Source organism: Acanthaster planci, linkage group LG06, assembly GCF_054643075.1.
Source record: "Acanthaster planci isolate LZ-2023a linkage group LG06, COTS_SCS, whole genome shotgun sequence".
Lineage (NCBI taxonomy): Eukaryota > Metazoa > Echinodermata > Asteroidea > Valvatida > Acanthasteridae > Acanthaster > Acanthaster planci.
Window position 1 is genome coordinate 15,479,039 of NC_141782.1, and position 20,095 is coordinate 15,499,133.

Here is a 20,095-nt window from a genome sequence, read left to right on the forward strand (position 1 = left end):
GTGATATTCCTTATCCAATCAGATCAGATTATATTAAAATTGCTCATACTGTTTCACATTTACTCAGGCGTGGCCCTAGTAACCAACCGAGCTTGTGTCCTGCAGTACAGTGCAAAACCTTAATGGTTATTGAATTTCAGTGCTGCTGAGGAAAACTTGACAGCATTGTACATTACAGTACCTCTGCAATGTTGTTATATGTAGTGGCAGATTGGCTCAAGTTAAGTATTTACATAGATGTTCTGTTGCCTTTCAGAGTGCAAATTAATTTCAAAAGTTAATTGCCACACGACCTCTTGACCTGGGCCAAATATCATAACACTGCTAAGCACACAATTTTGTGCTACATGTACATGTAGGTATATGCACATGAAATGGTGGCTGGGCTTTTCAGTTAAAAAGTTACGTAAAACCAGGTGTTTGATTTTTTTTTTGTTTATTAAGATTAATAGGTGTAATAAATGACTAATAATAATGCCCCATAATTTTTTCAAAGGGAAAGGTTGGAATATCGTTAACCCTAACAGTCTTTATTCCTCCGATTTCAATTTGGTTTTACATACACCCTGTAGGGTTAGGGTCAAAAGTGAACACTATTCTATACAGACTGAAAGGATAGGCATGTTACCATGTGCGTGTATACTGTACTATTGTAACTAGTATGCACATGGACCTGTCAGATATAACCTACTGTGATACAATTGACTTCACATGTTCAAATCCTGAATACATTTTCTACTAGCCTTCTAACATTTACATTAAATTCTGAAAGTTTCCATATAGAGTTCGATCGATACCAGTTCCCTTGTTTATACTCGTAGGTACATGCAGGTCTCACTTACATGGGCGTCTGTTCTGTTTTGACATATTGCACACGTGCCCGGCTTATTCATGTAAATATTTGCACAAAAATCATCCAAAAATGTATTTTTGATAATGTTTATCATACACTGATGGGGAAGGCATATTTTACAAGTTGGCGGTCATTACATTTTGCATTTTGTACGCGGTAAAAAGAGTAATGAACGTGTATATGGATTGCAATTGTTGTTGTCAAGTTTCTCACCAAAAATTAATGTTGAAAATACAAAATATTGAAAATACACTTGTAAATTGTACAAATGATTGTTTACCTTGTAAAAAATGGGCAATTTTTGATAGAATGTTGTGAAATATACTTACTTGTGATAATATCTGGGCATTGCACTGCAAATGAAAGGTATTTTTCCTTTGGAACTCCTAGTTGTGACTTCATATTTGTAAAGAGTTTTAAAAAAAAGAAGAAAACCTCTGTCCATTCGTGTAGTGTGAACAAATTCAAACCCACCAACCATTTAGTATTGCATGCGTATTCTTGAATCAGCTGAAATGTAGACAAGTCCTCCCCCCCCAAAAAAGCCTGCACCTGTTTAACTGTGTAGTGCAGTAATCGTGTCTGAGCAAGTTACTCGTCAAGTGTAAAGCCACCTTCAAAGCAGAAGTTGATGTAACTTTGAGGCATAGTCTTCAGCTTCGTCAGATTGTATTCAACACATATAAAATCTAAATGCCCAGTTTAACATACATGTATCGTAGAGTGGTTGCAGGTTACAGTTATGGGTGGTCATTGCTGTTGTAGACAGGTTGTGTTTCTTTTTGTTTGTTTGTTTGTTTCAGCTTTTTGTTCCAGTTGTTGCTTTACTTCTTTGAACTGCTCAGTACTCCTGTTTGCGTGTTGAATTTAATGCATAAAACAAATTTCAAAACTGGAATTTCCACCATTGTTATCAGTTCACGTAGTACAATCCCACTCCCTCTAGATTTCAAAAGGGTATGGAGTAGTTTTTCAATGGAGACGGTCATCCATGCAGAAAGACACGGGGGGATTTCCATGCATGTGGACTAGATAAATATCCCAAAGTGGACAGGATTAAAGACAAAAAATGACACATCGGGAATGATTTGTAAATTGCACGGTATCGTTTTGTTTTGGGTTCCTGTCTTGTTGCTTGAAGGTGAAAAGTGAGTCTGCAAGACTTGTATTTATGAAAAATGTTTAAAATGCTAGTTAGTATTCAGTTCATTGTTAACTTTTCATTTCTCTTTTGCAGTGTTGATGCAAAAAAGGTCTCTGTACATTGTATTAATCAACCCACTTGTATTAAGCACAGTAATTGTTTTTGTAAAGCGTCACATATCGTTTCTTTTAATCTAATGTACTGCTATTATTTGGGGGCAAATGTAGAGGCTTCATATTTTAGATTACCTTTACATTAATTTAAACTGAACTATTAAAGTTAATATGATGTATTCCGATTGCGGCAAGGATGATATGAGAATAGAACAAAGTGTATGTTTTTTGGCATAGATTAGCTGCAAACTCACTGTACGCAGGACAAAATGACCTTTCTTTTGTTTAACAAGAGCTTCTCTGCAAGAAATATTTCTCTGAACCGTATGCAATATTCTTTGTGTGGGCAGGCTGCTAGTGTTTGGAAGTGTGATATACCTTGGTCTCACATCGTTTCTGTGATGTTAGTGGTGTTCTTGGTCTGGGCCATGCTTTTTCCTTTTTTGTTACTACCGTAAGACCTCTAACAGTGCCCCATTTGTTCCTAGGAATGGTTGGATATATAGATCTGTGGCATGAATTTGAAAAGGTGAGAAGTGATGTGCAGGATTTGTGCACTTTGGTTGATACTGTCGAGGAAATGTTGTCCTCGCTCATCACGTCTAGGTCAGAGGTGGTTGTAAAAATTTAAATTCCTTGCACGTCATATGCACTCAGAATAATCGTCCATTTCCCCGTCCCTGCAAATAATGTATTCTGGGTGAATATTTTGCTGTCCAATTCACGTAGAAGATGCTCTATTTTCAGAAACACAAATCATACTTTTTATGAAAATAGATTGTTTTGGCTACGTGTACAAACGAGACCAGTGTTTCTGGGAGGAAATCTGATGATGTACCTTTTGTATTGAATGGAATGAGAAAACTTTACCGTACAAACCTAACACCTGTTCAGGTCTATGCATATTTTGACACAGAAAGAAATAAAGAGGGGAGACATGACGAAATAGAACCATGAAATTTACCTTCGCTCTGACTTTATTGTGTTGTGCAAGGAGGTCCACATGGAGTCCTGCTTTAAATGTGCACCACGACCTTTTACCGACACAATATCCACAAACTACAGTTTACAACATCCATTCACTAATCTTCACCTTACTCAAAACCCTGCTGTAATTGGCACATTTTCTTCTAATAAAAACTGAGCCTGTGTTAGGAAACCAACATGTAAGAATGGGATAAGTTGAAAATTTAATTTCCAAGCTTTGGACCAGAGATGATGGCACTGCAATACTCCTGGGATAAAGCAGGTATTTGTTACTAACTCAAAGCGGATTTGAAACCTCAACGCTGATTGGTGCATGCTTATCCCAAAGCAACAGCGCAATATCAACTGTCAACTATCAATAAGTCTTTATTCCATACCAGGTATGTTCTATTCATGGAAATTAAAATACCCACACAACTAAATATACTGTCAATAGCTCGACATGATGAACATACCACGTAAATAACATTCCCCCAGGAGGCTGGCATTTTTAATGAGGCAAATCTTTCAAGCACTCGGAGTCTCAACTGATGGGACCACAGCTCAATGGGAAATCTTGTGTACACTGACTTGGTGTTGGACAGTTACATGTACATGAAAACGTGACATTTCTGACTCGCACGCACAGAACATTTCTGCTTTCCGATGCCAAGAGGCTGAAGGCATTTGCTGAACTCATGCTCACAGAGCATATATGGATATGGAACACTGAATATGACCGCATTCAGATTATACACATAGGTCTATTATTTCCCTGTGCCAACTATGTACTGGTGATTACGAGCTAGTGATGTTTTTAAAGCTAAAGATTTAAAATAATACATCTCCATTTCCATAGAATGGGCATTTTCACTCTTCATTACACAAACCCAGGATCAAATCATTCACTGGTTCTTAAATCACAGAAAATTCGAGCAAAATGTTAGCTGGATATCCATTCAGTGATTGTTAACTTCTAATTTCAAATAAACAATAAAAAGAATAGACAGCCCCAAACTGTGCAACCATTGTGGTACATGTTCCGACAGGTCCGACATTCTGATCCCAGCAAAATATTCACCTAATCATTGAATGTCGCCCAAATTTGTCTTTCAGAAAGACTTCTCAGATATGCTTAAAGCCGTCCTCTTAAAGCTTATTCCACTTTCAAAATAAATACACATTAACTTTATCTTACACATGGGCCATATTTACACTTTTGCGCCCTGTTAGTGTAATGTGCCAAATCGGGTTACTGGAAAAACCAGCAAATTTCTAGTCGAGCACATACACCATAAAAAAAGGATAAAATTTCCTGCTTGCCTCAAGTAGTAACAATTAACCCTGAGAAAAAATGGTATTACAAGTGGATGACTTGGAACTACAAATAACTCACACACGTAGACAAAATCACGGAACACCACTCAAAGGCTTGAGAAACTGTTATGTGCATCATGGACGTTTGATGAATTTCAGTAAGACATGAAAGGCCTTTTTTTTCACTTTTTAATGTTTTAATTTAAACCCTATGGTGTTATTAACAACATACCTTTTTTTCCAGTTTCAATACTACTTGGATTATTCTACTAAACCAAACACCCAGCATTTTTTTAAGAAGGGGCTCCACGTTTGCCCACTAACAGAGTTTTTGTGCCTAAACTAAGCCAAAGAAGCACCGTGCCTATTGCAACCAGATACAAACATTCATTTGTCATTGGAGATTCCATAAACAGTTCTTGTAAGCTGAAACTGACGATGGGAAAATTGACTGTCTCCCTAACTCTACGCATGCTCGGAAGCCTTTTTTTTTTGTAAAGCAATGCAGTGCAGGTTGTTAGTACTGTATTCTCACATCTCTTTACATAAATCAGGCCCATTCTTCTGAGGGCAAGCCCTCTTGCCAAGTGTGTCAGGAAAGCATGTTGGGCAATCCAGTGTACAACACTATGCAAGTGTACCCTTTAACTAGAGCCCCCCATGCTTTCTCTGTATCAGTGCTGTACCTGTACAGGATGCAATATATCCATTTCCTTTCGGATCTTCATCAGGTCAAAAGCCTTCTCGTCCGGAGTGGCCAGCCCTCGTTCTGGGGACTTGCTCTGTAATCCCGCAGCTGCCACCGTTTTTCCCCTTCCCTTGCCAGCAGCCTTCTGCTCAGCTCTCTGCTCCTTGAGCCAAGTCTCATAGGACTTTTCTTTCTCCTGGGCAGCCCGCTGTTCATCTTCCACTTTGATCTTCTGCTGTTGGATGGCCTTGCGTTTGTTCTCTGCCTGGCGCCGTTCCTTGGCCTTCTTCTGGGCCAGCCAGTCATCATAGGACTTCTTGTCCCCAGAGGCCTTGGACTTGGCCTCCTGAAAGGGGCTGCAGGATAAAAACAGGAGATAAGCCATGTCACTCCATGTTCCCCATAACAAGAAGACCCCCAAAAATTGTCCATATCAAAACATATAACTTTGCTACCTCAAGTGATCCACATGGGAAGGAGTTCCACACACTGACATCACCTGACACCGTGAGCACAAACCCAATAAGGCTGGTCTCAGAAATTCTAAGCATTTTAAATTAAGCAAGCACTTCAATTTTCGGACATGCTATCACTTTTTGATGGCTGATATACCACTTTAACCACTACCAGCCGGGGACTCCGGGATCGGAGCCGTATGGTTTATATGTGTGGCCGGGGTCTCCGAACTCGGACAAAGGAAACAGGGCCCTGTAACAAAAGACCGTACTCCGAACAAAAGACCAGGCTGCTGGGCATGACCGGCATTTTTCGCTCTCAAAAGTGGTGATAATCCAGCGTTATTTTGAAACCGTATACCAGGGTTTGGGGTATTTAGAGCAAGCGGATTACCACCGGGGACAAAAGCTCTCCACCACCGCAGCGATGAGCCACACAGCACCGCTGCATGCTAATCTGGCCCCTATTGAAAAGAGGTCAGCAGTGCACTGAGCCAGGTTTGTGAACAAAAGACAGCTGTATAACACCGCACAATCTGGGCTCTGTTTACAAGGCTGCAGGCCTGGCTGAAATATTCGGGCGTCAATAAAGGTCAGCTGTCAACTTAGAGTAGTGCCTGAAGATTACTCCGTGCGGCTATAAACGACTGTTAAATGGAATGATGAATTGTTGAAGGATTTTGAAAACGGAAAAAATGATAGTCATGCCGGCCCAGCATCCTCAACGTTGAAAAATGCCCCGGTCCGAAGTGGTTAAGGAAAATTCAATGATGTCTGTATGTGGAACTCTTACCTCCACACGTACAAGGTTATCACTTTACATCCACTAGTACTGACGGTACATGGAGGCATGCTTTTCAGACACTTGTAAATAAAATATTCAATGTCATGTCTGAAGTCCCATAAATAAAAAGACCTGAAGTTCTAAAGGGAGTAGTAAATCCAATTTTATAATATGCAAATTTTACCCAAATGTGAGTGTACTCGTAAGACCACCGCATGCTAATGGTATAATGCTGTTTTTGCTATGATGTCATGACAAAAACCTGTTCTGAAGCCACACTAAAGCATGAGCTAATAGATTTGCAAGAGACCTAATCATATCTACATTTACACAATATTACACAATACCTGGAATATCGTCCTTTGCCTGGCTTCTTCGTCTCTGTCGATCTCAAGGCTCGTAATGACTCAGTTCCCAGGGATACCTGAGTTCCTTTATTTCCTTCCATTATTTTCTGGTCTCTCTCGCTCGCCTCCGTGCGCTCCGAGGGTGCCGAGCTGGGTCTTCTAGCCCTCCTTGGGGCCGCTATCCCGGTCCCTGAGTACTCCCCAGGGGGTAGGATCTGGGCATAGTACAGCTGGGCCTGCTCGCCAGTCAGCCAGGTCTTGAGCTTAGAGTCATACATCTGGTGGGCCATCAGCTGCCCGTCGTCGGCCAGGGGCTTCTGCTTGGCGGCCCGCTGCTGCCACTGGAAGAGGAAGATCTGCCGCTCACACGACTTGTGGCCCCACAGGCCAGCCAGCACCAGTGGGTTCTTTCCGTCGTTGTCTGGGTCTTCAATGGTGGCGCCGTTATTCAGGAGCACCTCCACCGCATTGTTCTTGCCCTGGGCTGCGGTGATGTGGAGGGCGGTCCGGCCATTCGGGGTCTTGTCGTGCACATTGGCCCCTGGAAAATGACACCAGAAGAGGAGCTGTCATCATTGGTGTGTGGCCTACCACAACTAAATAAGTCAATCCAGCAGAATGAACACGTGTGCCAAAGTTACAGTAAGGCTGCAGGGCCCTGAATGGGTGAGTGGCCAGGTTACGGTTTGTGAACTCCCAAATCATGGCATTTAGGTTTGAATGCAGCGGCTGGTTAAATGCTGGGTAAGTCAAATTACCCATATTACCCAAAGTTGTCTCTCCGCACTTCGCAGTACAAATGGGTACCTGTGATGGCACAGAGCAAATGTGGGCTGATACTGGGCAATTCACAATACAGAGCGCCACCAAGAGGTTGTTATGGAGAGGCCATTTTTCAAGTTTACTGTCGACAAAATACTGGCCAACTGGTCACGATTTGCATTTGAGAAAATGTCAATAGACAACCGGTACCACTATTTTATATTTAATTAACGCCGACACTTTAAACACTTCCAATCTTCAATCCGGACAAAAGACAGTCTAACAATTCCAGCTCCCCACACACAGTGCAGCCACTACAAAGAACTTCTGTCAACTATCATAGTGCCTTGTGTCATTATACCTCGAGTCATAGTGCCTTGTGTCATAGTACCTCATGTCATAGTGCCTCGTATCATAGTACCTCGTGTCATAGTGCCTTGTGTCATAGTGCCTCGTGTCATAGTACCTTGTGTCATAGTGCCTCGTGTCATAGTACCTTGTGTCATAGTACCTTGTGTCATAGTGCCTTGTGTCATAGTGCCTTGTGTCACAGTGCCTCGTGTCATAGTGCCTCGTGTCATAGTGCCTTGTGTCATAGTGCCTTGTGTCATAGTGCCTTGAGTAGCAGTACTATTACACAGCGGGCAACTGCTAAATATAGACAACCATTCTCCACAAATCTTGCAGAATATCCAAACTGTACCTCCATCGATGAGCTTCTGCACGATGGCAACATGGCCCCTATGTGCTGTAATGCACAGGGCAACGAATGCCCTCTCAGCAAGCCAAGCCGCCTTGGAGCGTTCGTTCATCTCCTGAGAGCTGGGTGTGGTGTAGTCACTATCCTTGCTCACCCCAAGCTTGAGTAGCTGTAGCAGGAAAAAAAGCACATTTTAGCTAACTAAGAAATGGTAGATGTTTGAAGGGGTCGAAGATGTTTTGCTTTATAAAACAATTTCAGACAAACCTTCCTTAAGATAATAAATATGTAAGCACTACTACCTACTTGCCAACGCCAACAGAAGGGTACAACATTTCCGTATCAGTGAAATTTTTTAAACGGCAAACAATTGGCAAAAAGCGTTGCAGTTGAATCCATCACAAGTCCCTTCAAGTCCATCACAAGTCATTCAGTCTTCAGCCAAGTCATGAAGTGTTCAAATGAACTCTAACAAAAGCATTTCTTTGTCACTGTTTGCCCTGTTACTAAAGACTGGTCTTACGGTAGGACGTGCAAAGGGACTGAACTGTCATTGACGTGACTACAAAACAGAATCACTCATCAAAGAGAATAGAAAGTGGGCACATGTGACATTTGGGCTTATTAATTCTGTATCATGGACCACTTCATCCTCACCGTTCCAGCAGTACATCAAAAAAGCACCAAGAGAGAAAGAGCTGACACTGGTACTCAATGTACCAACAAACATCAGTGCACCTGAAAGTCCTTTCACAAGTCCCTTCATGAGCGCAGTGAACAATGACAGATGGACACTTTCGTCACAGTTTGTTTCAATAGCCTGTGACTTGGCCCTTGACCGGAGGACTTTGTGGTGGGTTTGCAAGGGTGGGAGGCACAAAATTGGTTGGGACTGACCCTGCCGATGTCTCCATCCGCAGCTGCTTGTATGAGGGTCTTCCATGTGTACCAAACATCCAGGTTAATGGTCGCCCCAGGAACAATGTCGTGATGTTTGATGTCACTGTCATCCATCATGTCAGCTAAACAAATGAATAAATAAACAAACAAACAAATAAACAAAAGGAAAGAAAGAAGAAAAACAAACACATCAAGGGATTCTACTCTATGACTCCTACCTTCCCAGACCATTTCTGTGAGGAACCTTCACAAATCTTCTACTTGTGACTGGATCCCATAAAATAATTTTCAGGGCAACTTTCTAAGATTTTTTTAAATGTTATTACACAGAATTAAACTGGAATTTTTTTCGAATCATATCTTGCAGTACCAATCCCCATATGACATAAATCCTTGCAGCAATGAAACTCACCTCCATCCAAGTAGGTCAGTCTCTGGAGATGGCTTGGGATTCCAGTCACAAATTCCATCTTCGCTTTCAGTGTTCTCACCTGTAACCAGGGGAAAAATGTATTCAAACTAGCAGTCCATATATATTTTTAATACTTGTACAAGCACTTGAAAGTTGTGTCTTTGCTTAACCGTAGCCCTAAGTCCCAAATCCTCCAATTTATATATGATTTTACATATACCCTTGGGGGTTAGGATTAATTTCAATATTTATATGGCCATCTTCAGTACACTTTGGTGCTTTTTTAAAATTTTTCTGTTAAGGCAAATTTACACCTTTAGCAGCAAACCTGTACTGTCATTTCAGGAGGAAACCTTAATACTGTCAAAGCTATTCCAGTACGAAACTTTGGACTTTGAGGATCACTCATTTGCTCTATTCCACATTGTGGAACCAGAGGGAAAGGCGCCGTCATCTTGTCCACACTTGAACATCCTCTGAAGTGTCTGACATAGATACCTTCATCTCATTGTAGATATCTCTGACTGGGAACGTTTCACCGGTGAACAACTTGACCTTGAGGTCAAAGTATTTGCCCTTGTGGCTGGAGAGGCCATAACCCCCGCTTCTCTCTCCCATAGCTGATGATCTCTCTTGAAATTACTCCGAGTCCGTCATCTGCTCACGCCTGAGAGGCCAGACAAAATCAAATGTAACTCAGAACTTTTAATCTAAGTTGGATCCTAAAACAAGGCAATATTGCACATAGAAATTTCACTCAGGACCAACCACCAAGTACCGAGTACTGATACTGAGCCAGCTACCTACTGTTACCATTACGCCCCAACTACATCACTGTCCTAACAATACTTGAGCCTGACCCACCTGTAGTTGGGAGAGGCTCAACTAATCTTGGGATGCTACAGTCGGGGTGTACCATTACAATTAAGTGGTCTACTATGTTTTGTGAGGAATGAGTCACTGACTCCTCTTGAGGTACATTTGTAACTATACCAAAAAGAAAAGATTTTAGTGACTGAAAAACAACGGTACAACAGCAGTAGATGGAAAAACTAATCAATTTTTTAACTCATTATAGGGTCAACTCTTTCTACATGTATATCATACTTGTAGTTTTGCCAATCTGTGGCTTGTTAAAACTACAGATGGCCATCAGTACAAAAGTATAATAATAAATAAGGAATTATTTAAATCCATTTCAGCTATCAACACATCAAATACTGCACACTACTAGATATGACCCTCATACATGTTAAAAGTAATGGGGCAAATGTAATTTTGGGGGTATTTGACACCAAACAAGGATGACATTTCTACAAATTCTAGCATCCCACAGAAACAGTAGGCAATACAAATGTGACTTTATAGAGTTCTGAATTTTGACGTCATTTTGAACCAAGAAAAGCGGTGCAAACGATTGGAGTATATGTACATGTACAAGCGAGTCTTCATTATGTGATGGTTCTCGCACTATTGCCTAGTTTTACACACAATTTTACAAATGACGTCTTCACTTCAGTACTCTATGTAGGCATAACACTAACTGCTGTGTAGCCATTGATAGCTGTTTACATGGTTTAGGCAAGGTTTTAAAAATCCATGAAATTAATTAAGATAGGACTTTATATGATTGTTCAATATGCACCCTGAAGGATAGGACTAGCCAGGCCTAGGCATGCTAGGCCCATGATATACTGCCTACAATACTCAATAGGCTGAACATGCGGAATACCCTCATCATGCTCATACGATCATACATGTAGTTATGCCTGACTTAGATTTTAATTTTTCGCAATATTTTCGGCAGTTCACCAAATGCATGTCAGTAACATGGAAAAACATTAATCAGTCTCAATGGTTCAAAAGCCGCGTACCATAAGCATTACATTCTGGTCCGGTCTGTCACAGGCTTTTGGCCATGTCAGGTGAGCTGGGCATGCTGAGCGATCATGACGATATGGGCTTGATCATTCACAGATGCCCGCCCAGTTCTAGTCTTTTAATCTCAGTTGTCAAGGAAAAAGAAATGATTCAAAATGCAGGCTTAACTACAAATGGAAATACGAGATCATGTAAGACAAATCTCACATACTTACAATCCCGAAAAATTGATTAAATCATGGATGTGATTAAGTTCAAGCTGACATTCAATCCAATTGTTGTGCCCGGTGGTGTAGCAACAATTTAATTAAAACGGCTGTTGCCTGCGCGCTTGCAAAGCCTAGCTAGCTGGCTGTCATCGACGTGTCTCAGCAGCGCTAGCGCTAGCAGTGCAGCCGCGCCAGCGCAACCTCATAGTATAGTGACCCTAGAGGGACATCGTCAATCGTCAATATTGACAACAATATTTGCGACCAAATTTACGACCCACTCTTCGGTCATTTTTTTGTTCATTTCATTTATTTTAATTTTTTGGGATAATACATACAATAACTTACAGACAAGAAAAGAAATAAACACTGCAACAGACATAACAGAAATATAACCCAATCAGCTCCCACAGGATTAGGCCTACGTTGTGAATACCATGGAGGAAGGAACACTTCCTCCATGTGAATACTGAGTGACGCCAATATACATGACCAAATTCACTACTCGCTCTCTGGTCACGAATATTGCCGTCAAAATTCACGACTTGCTTTCTGGTCGTGAATATTGGCGGCAATATTTGCGACCAAAGAGTGGGTCGTAAATTTGTTCGCAAATATTGACGTCAATATTGACGATTGGCGATGTCTTTCTAGGGCCACCATAAACTACAGGCAAAATGGCAAATCAAAATGCTTACGTATACGACTGTTGCATGTAAAGAGTTGCTGTTTTATGTCGTACGTGTACATGCACTTTGTATCAACGCTTCGCCATAAAACTTTACATGGTTAAATACGTTATGGTTATATGGTTACATATTATTTGTGTAAATATACCAACTGTTTTATATCAAATTTAGTGATGAAAATTTGACAGGAAAATATTATGTAAAACTTGAGGTCATAGGTTAAAATTACTAAAGTGGAATAGTCTGGTAACGCAAAGATGTAACGCCTCCACCATTAGTAACTCCATATCTTGAACCAGTAACAAGACTGCAGCTTTGCGAGGACGATTGCTCGTTATCCAGGTTTGCCGTACCGATCGCGTTGTCCTTGTGAGTAGAGCAAGTGCCAAAATCCCAAGAAAATATGTTACAAATGCCGGTGAGATTGCTCAGGAGGAATGTGGTAAGATATTTCATAATTTATTAATAGAATTTATGTCATAAATTTGTTCAATTGCTGACAGTACATGCTGTTGATCCACCAGACATGCCAGACGTCCAACATCTCGTACTACTACTACTAGTGGTACTAGTAGTACTACTACTACTAGGCCTATCATGACTATGCATCTGAGTTCTGACATGTCTGAACATTGTCTTTATAATATAATATCAGATTTTCTCTAGCTGGCAAGGCGAAGGCCAAGGTTAGCAATTGCTAGGTATAGGTAGGGAAGGGATGCTAATAATAAACTTTTAAATTTTGTTTTTCTGTTTTAGGCACAATTGCAGAATACCCCGTCACTCACCTTGCCCACCTCGTAGCCGCAGATACGCGGATACGGAGTCACGCTTCCCTCCACAAGGCCCACTTCGTATCCCCATATCCACGTAGTCAGTCCCCGGGACCCACACTGGACGTAGAAAATTCTTCTGCCATCCCCATTCACTTAATTGCATTGCAGGACTCACAAAGCCCACTTCGTATCCCTGTATCTGCATAGCTGCTCCCCGGGAACCACATTGGACTTACAAAATTCTTCCGTCATCCCAATTCACTTAATTGCTTTGCAGGACTCAACCTCCACTCGACTACATAGCCATTGGATTTAAGGGGGTGTTTTCACGTGGCGGGGTATTCTGCAATTACTCCCTGTTTTATTTTTGAAGTTATCTTGAAGAGGATGTCGCAAGAAATATTTTGATATAAATTTGGATTCCATCAGACTCTGCAAAGCAAAGAAAAATCAATTTGAAGTGGGATGTTTTGAGATGTTTTTGCACATGTGTAATGCAGAGCAAACTGATTATTTTGTGTGCAAAAATGAATGTGAATTTAATTAAAAACCTCAAGATTTGGGTTTTTGTTAATGTTTGTTCTTATTTGGGCCTTATTTCAATCAATCAAATGCTGGCTTCAGTTCAAATTTCAAAAATTTTAAAATCGGAATTTAATAGAGGAGCTACCGGTACATTTACAGCATGCACAAAAGATTTTAATCACAATTTCCTATTTAATAGAATGAATTTCCAAATAAAAGAGTGCCTTCATGCAGTTATTCATGTCCTTAGCTACATGTAGGCACTAGGCATGCAAGCTGAGCAAACTTGTCCTACGTTTTGTTACAATCACGACAATCATCAGAGATCATGAATCAGGTCAAATGAGCCTTATTGCACTGTAAGAGTGATTTTGCACAATAATATCAAGGCATCATGGGAAGGGAAAAGGGACAAACATTGTGCCTTTTCCCTTCCCAAAATGCCTTTCCACATTTGTGCAAACTCAGCCATGTGGTATTAGCGATAAGGCTTATAGGGATATCACAACAACAACAAAAACCGAGCAAGCCGATCTTGCACACATGGGTCGGCCATACATATATGTAGCTCAAGCAGACATCTGAACATACATGTACAAAAGCCATTTAAACTAAGCTGAATATGGAAGAAATGCATAAATATTGACACAGGCGTATTGTGTTTTATACAGCTGCTAATGCTAGGACTTACATGTACATGTAGATTCACAACTCAGATATTTGTGATTTTGTTTTTTTTCTGACAAATACAGAGTAATGACATTTTTGTAAATAATGATTTCTTGGGGGCGGTGGTATTGGAACAAGGAGGCAGTAGATACAAATCTACCGGTACATCTTCTATTCTCATGGCCTGTACATAGACCTGCCTGGTTAATAAATTTTTCAAAATTTTCTTGTGTTTTGTTTTTGAAGTGATCTTGGAGAGGATGTTATCAGAAACATTGCAATAAGTTTGGATTCCATTGGACTTTGCAAAGCAAAGAAAAATTGATATGAAGTAAGCCTGGGGATGTTTTGAGAAACATGAAGATTTTTGAATGTGTGTAATGCAGAGCAAACTGATTATTTTCGACACAAAAATTAGTGTGAAAAGCTTAGAATCATTTCTTTGTGAAATCTTTGTTCTTATTTGCGCCTATGCAGGCCTCAGTAGATATACGTGTACATGTATTTCAAATATTTTGCAATTAAATAGAGGAGTTACAACATGCAGAAAAAGATAAATTTTAATCACAATTTCCTATCAATATTAATGAGATCCCAATTGAATGGTGCCCTCACTTATGGCAGTGACAGGAACATCATTCATTCATGGGTGAAGGCTGGGCATGCTGGGTAGCCCCATGAGTGTGGCTCTAAGAAATGTGACTGCTGTATCCTTGGCCACATATCCACTAATACCAAATCGCTTGGCAAACATTTTCACTTCTCTGCACAGAGGAAGGGGGAGGGTACAAAGAAATGTACTTACAGAAGTGGAAGTCACTAGGGTATGAGTGCCAAGGCAAAAGTACATGTAGAATTTGAAATTGATTACAGTCATAGACGGTAGTTGTGTCATGAAAACAAGATTCCATTCTCTGTCTCTGAAAAAGGTCGAATGGTTGATTTTCAGAGAAAATTTCATGACATTGACATCATTCACAAAGGTTCAACAGTATGACTTATTAAGGTATAGTGACTATGGAACTTTGCATTAGCATAAATGCCAGAATAAGCACCGATATAAAGAACCTTCCCAATCAATTGAGTTCAATTGAGAATCAGATTAATTGAAATTCAAAGGCAGGCCCACTTTTTTTTTCAAGAGTTGTAACAGATGCATGCATAGATCCTTTATATGCATCTCTTTTTTTTTTTTTAAGAGAATGTACATGTATGCATTGCCAAAAGAACGAGTCGGGTCATTCTATAAATTAGGGGTCCAAAAGTGTGAACTTTTTGTGTCCCTGTCACAGAACATCTGACTTTTGTTATTTGACATGGAAATATCACCGAAATTTATTTCAAACTATAATTCATCACTTTTGGAATTTAGAAATGTGTTCTGAACTTACAAAATCATATGTCAGATGTAACAGGGACACGAAAAAATTGGACCTCTAATTTATAGAATGACTCAGTAACCGGTTAGTTTTGAAATGTGTGCTTCTGCTGATTTATTTGATTCACTTATAAAGTCAATTAGTCCGATTCCAGCTTTGCTTTGTTGTATGTTGCAGGCAACCCAAGTGAGGGCGCTGCACAGAGCCACGCCAGTCGCTGGAGGCCATGGTCTAGTTGTTGTAAGTTTCAAATGGTTTATATCCCATCACTTTGAGTTTGAGCTGTGCTTTTCCTTGTTAAATGTACATGTATCAAGAAGAATCAGTCAGTGCCTTCAATCAGTCAATCAGTCAGTGTTTAAGTTTCTTTTTCAACCCTAAAAGAGTCGCAACGGTGGAGGGGGACCTCAACATTTTCTCCGGTACCATTGTAGTGCATTTTTTTCACGTGCCGAACCTTCAGGAATATTTACAGTTTCAAGATGTATTTTTGCGTTGGGGAGATGTTAATTATATATAACAGGTTTTTGCCCTTACCCAACGTGTATTAATAAGCACTGTATGCTCAGTGCTTGTCCGAGAGCTTGCGAAAAAACCTCACAAGCTTACTCGGGTGGGACTCGAACCCACGACCTCCTGCTTACTAGTGCAGATGTCTTACCAATACTTAACTTAATATTTAACTTATTATTATTTATTATTATAATATTATTATAATAATATTTAACTTAATATTTAACTTAATATATAGTAACTTAATATTTACAGTTATATCTTGCATTCACATTGACACCAGTTTTGTGAAAGTTGGACATACTGGTGCCGTTCTCCTACAGTGCCCTTGTTTTCTGAGACAGGTTAGCCCAAATGTATTCTTTTTCCAGTGACGTGCTTGATGCCTGTGGGCCTGACAAGCTTCTGGTCTCGAACTTCAAATGAGTGAACTTGAATGGAATTAAAACTTCACCTTTATGGTGTTAATGATTGTATTCACATGCATGTTAAGTGTAAAACAATCAGGCCTGGGTCAACCAATTTCTTGGGAATTATCCTCCCCCATGGGCTGAATGATGGTCTGAACCCTCCCCCCCCCGCCATCAGCTCTTTTAGGGTTAAGAACATAGATATTTACTTTGATGTTGCCATGAGTGTTTTGTTCCTGACCCACTATCCATGTTGTTTAAAAACCTGATTTCATTGAGCGAGTAAACCTGTGGTCTTTCTGAAAAACTACTGAGAGTCAATTGTGAGGATAGTGGAATTTTTTACAATACTTCTTCTTCGCCTTTGGGAATTATTTTAAAACACTTTACAATTATACTTACTGGTGTATTGCACTCTGCTCTGTTCATAGTTAAACAAATTGTCAAACTGAACTTAAGATTGCAATCCATTCGTTTTTGCTAAGATTTCCAATGAATATCAAGTCAAGTTGGGAAATAAAACTCACTGTAGCAAGAAATTGTAATGTGCAATAAAACATTTTTTTTGTTCATCCATGTGCTTGCAGCATCGAGACACAGCAGAAAACAATCCGGACACCCCGTTTGAATTCACCCCAGAGAATCTCAAGGTACAGTGCATGCCATTTTCGGCACTGGTACAAATACAACAATACATGTATGTAAGACATGTGCATTTGGTAAACTCCAAAGTATGTACACGTGTACATGTACGTCTGTATTCTTAACATTTGGATGCCATGGCCCTTGGTAGTGGATGGCCTTTCTGCAGCAGTCATCCTTTGAAAATCATGAAGGATCGTCTGTTGTATTTTGGCAATGTTTTGATTGGTTAGGGTTGATAATGGTTGGGGAGAAGTGTGTTTCTCCAGTCGTAAATCAAGCAGAAGGCGATGCCTAATTCTTAGACTAAAACATGGACCTCATTTAAAGGAGTAATCTTTTTCACATCATTTTCCAAATATGCATGTCCATGGTAGACCATTTCCCTGGATGCTACTAATTACAGAGCTATGGATGCCCATTATTGTGCTTGTCAAAAAAGTTGCAACGACACGATGAAAAGATCAATTAGGAAATGCACAGTAAATACCAGAAATAAACAATCACTCTTCTTTAAAGAGCACGTTTAACAAAACACGTTTTCACTAATTTCATCTTTTCAAATAAATATGGAAGCATCCAAATCGAATGCAGTGTCATTTGTCTTCATTGCTCAACTACAACAAGCTTAAAAGCCCTTTTTTTCTGTTCATGCCAAAATGCGAATTCTGAATGTAGATTGCTTCATTCTGAGAAAACATAGAAAACGAGGGGAACCCTTGCCCTTTGTTCATAGTGGAAAAACCCTTAGCCATTGTGTGGCGTGCACAAGGGAATTATCCACCATGAACACAGGGTGAGGGTTCCACTCGCTTTTTGTGTTTTCTCAGAATGACGCAATCTACATTCAGAATTTGCATCTTGGCATGAACAGAAAAAAAAACTTTTTAGCTTGTTACACTTCAGCTCTGAAGATAAATGGCACTGCGTTCAATTTGAATGCTTTTATATTTTTTTGAAGAGATAAAATCAGAGAAAACGTACATTATTTTCCTTTGAGTTACTCTTTAATTATGAATTCAGTTCAAGTATGTACATTACATTTTATGAGTTGTGGTACACTGTTAGATGCATTGTACTGTATGAACCATTTACTTGCTTCTCAACAGAGACCCCTAGCTGCCCCATGTATATTGTCCAAGAATTTTTAACTTTTATTGTGTGTATAGAGGGCTTGCATGTCTGCCATCTTGCAGGCCACTGCTTTTATTCTACCGAGTATGCACAAATGAGGTTTCCCTATGGAACAAAAGAACTGCCCTTTAAGATGGCTACCACACAAGACATTTATTGTGGCCCTGAAATGTTCTCTGCTTGAACTCTTTCAGAGAGTGGACGAGATTGTAGCTAACTACCCAAAGGGGCACCAGTCAGCCGCAGTCATCCCCGTCCTCGACCTGGCCCAGCGGCAACATGGATGGGTTCCCCTGTCCGCCATGAACAAAGTGGCCGAAATCTTGGGCATGCCTCAGATGAGGGTGTACGAAGTGGCCACATTCTACACAATGTTCAACAGGTATTGGCCTCAGGACATGCGCCATTGTTTTAAACCAGCCTTGGTGCAGAGAGATTAATCGAAATGCTCACTCAGCAAAACGGGTCATCGGCCCAAAAGACATGTACACGTATAACGAGAGAATACTGTGGTTGTGGACAACCGCGGAACTGCTTCGGTTTCAAAGGGTTTTCCAAAAAAATCACTGGACAAACTTGTTAGATAATGGCCAAGTGTGGAAATACAGTAATGGAAAGTTTATTATCCATGTCATCTGGATACATGTCACATGACTTATCGTATAACGATACCAGCATCAGATAAAATCAATTTCCATTGCGAACCCTTCCCTTTCTAGCTATCTGCAAAGTTCAACCTGACAGGACATGTACTTCACTGATATTAGGCTTTAAACAATGCACTTTTAATGCCACATGACTTGTCACCCGGGGATGTCATTATCACATCAGGTCAATTTTGGTCCAAACCCTTCCCCTTCAAGTTATTCACAAATTTTCAACCCAATCGGACGTGTAGTTCACGAGATATACTTGTAGTACTTTCAAGAGTGCTCTTTTAATGTCACGTGACTTGTTACAAGATGACGTCAAAACCACATGAGGTCAATTTGGGTCTAAAACCCTTCCTCTTTGAATTATACACAAAGTTTCAACCCAATTGGACATGTACTTCACGAGATATAGCACATTATAGAGTGCCCCTTTTATGTCATGTGACTTGGCACTAGATGAGGTCATCATCACATCAAGCCAGTCTTGGTCTAAAACCCTTCCCCTCTGAGCTATACACAAAGTTTCAATCAAATCAGACATGTACTTAACGAGATAGAACTTTAAAGAGTACCCCTTTAATGCAACATGATTTGCCAGCGTATGACGTCATTATGAGAACTTGTACAGGAACCTTTTCTAGCTTGGGGCCTTCGTGTGTGCCCCTAACACGAACTCAGTCAGATCGATAACAGTGCAGAAGTAGTCTTCCTGTTGAAAAACATGTAAAACACCTATATATATATGGGCAATATTAAACACTGAAAATTTTAAATAAACGACGTGAAGATGTCATCATGACAATTATGGTGTTAGACTATCCCTTTGTAATTGTCGGAAGGTTTGCTAAGTATGAAGTCAATCAGATCTTTTAAAAATACCAATATTCATGTAACACAATAATTTAGTAGAAAAACGTGCACAAAACTTATGGGAAAAACTTAAATATTCAAAATTCAAATATAAATCATGTGATGATGTCATCATGACAAATTTCTTTTGGGACGAACCTGACATGATTATTTAAAGGTCTACCAAGTTTAAAATCAATCAGATAAATAAAACTATCAAAGTCCCCTGTCACAAAAAATCTGAAAAAAAAACTTTAACGAAAGCAATAGCTCAGCTAATGGTAATTATCATATCTAAAATACTGGGCTGTGGCTTGAAAATTAT

At 40.0% G+C, this 20,095-nt stretch overlaps 2 protein-coding genes across 4 annotated transcripts in view; one reads left to right on the forward strand and one right to left on the reverse strand.

Moving 5' to 3' along the window:
• Positions 1-3,053: 3,053 nt before the first annotated feature.
• LOC110982960 (uncharacterized) lies at positions 3,054-11,693 on the reverse strand. Of its 3 annotated transcripts, none has more exons than XM_087137971.1 (7): positions 11,538-11,693; positions 9,940-10,108; positions 9,442-9,520; positions 9,027-9,151; positions 8,133-8,298; positions 6,668-7,208; positions 3,054-5,437 (listed from the first exon to the last, which is right to left on the reverse strand). In XM_087137971.1, exons 2-7 carry the CDS (start codon positions 10,057-10,059, stop codon positions 5,068-5,070), a joined length of 1,401 nt encoding a protein of 466 aa, XP_086994097.1. In that variant the 5' UTR covers positions 10,060-10,108; positions 11,538-11,693; the 3' UTR covers positions 3,054-5,067. The 3 variants fall into 3 exon arrangements, with proteins under 3 accessions (XP_086994097.1, XP_086994098.1, XP_086994099.1); XM_087137972.1 differs by having other exon boundaries at positions 11,534-11,632; XM_087137973.1 differs by lacking the exon at positions 11,538-11,693 and adding an exon at positions 11,316-11,508.
• Positions 11,694-12,508: 815 nt separating this feature from the next.
• ndufv2 (NADH:ubiquinone oxidoreductase core subunit V2) overlaps positions 12,509-20,095 on the forward strand; it is a 45,863-nt gene continuing 38,276 nt past the window's right edge. The window contains exons 1-4 of the mRNA XM_022241813.2: positions 12,509-12,662; positions 15,747-15,809; positions 17,080-17,142; positions 18,463-18,650. Of these exons, the coding sequence (XP_022097505.1) occupies positions 12,624-12,662; positions 15,747-15,809; positions 17,080-17,142; positions 18,463-18,650 (353 nt within the window). The 5' untranslated portion in view covers positions 12,509-12,623. The remainder of the gene's footprint in view (positions 12,663-15,746; positions 15,810-17,079; positions 17,143-18,462; positions 18,651-20,095) is intronic.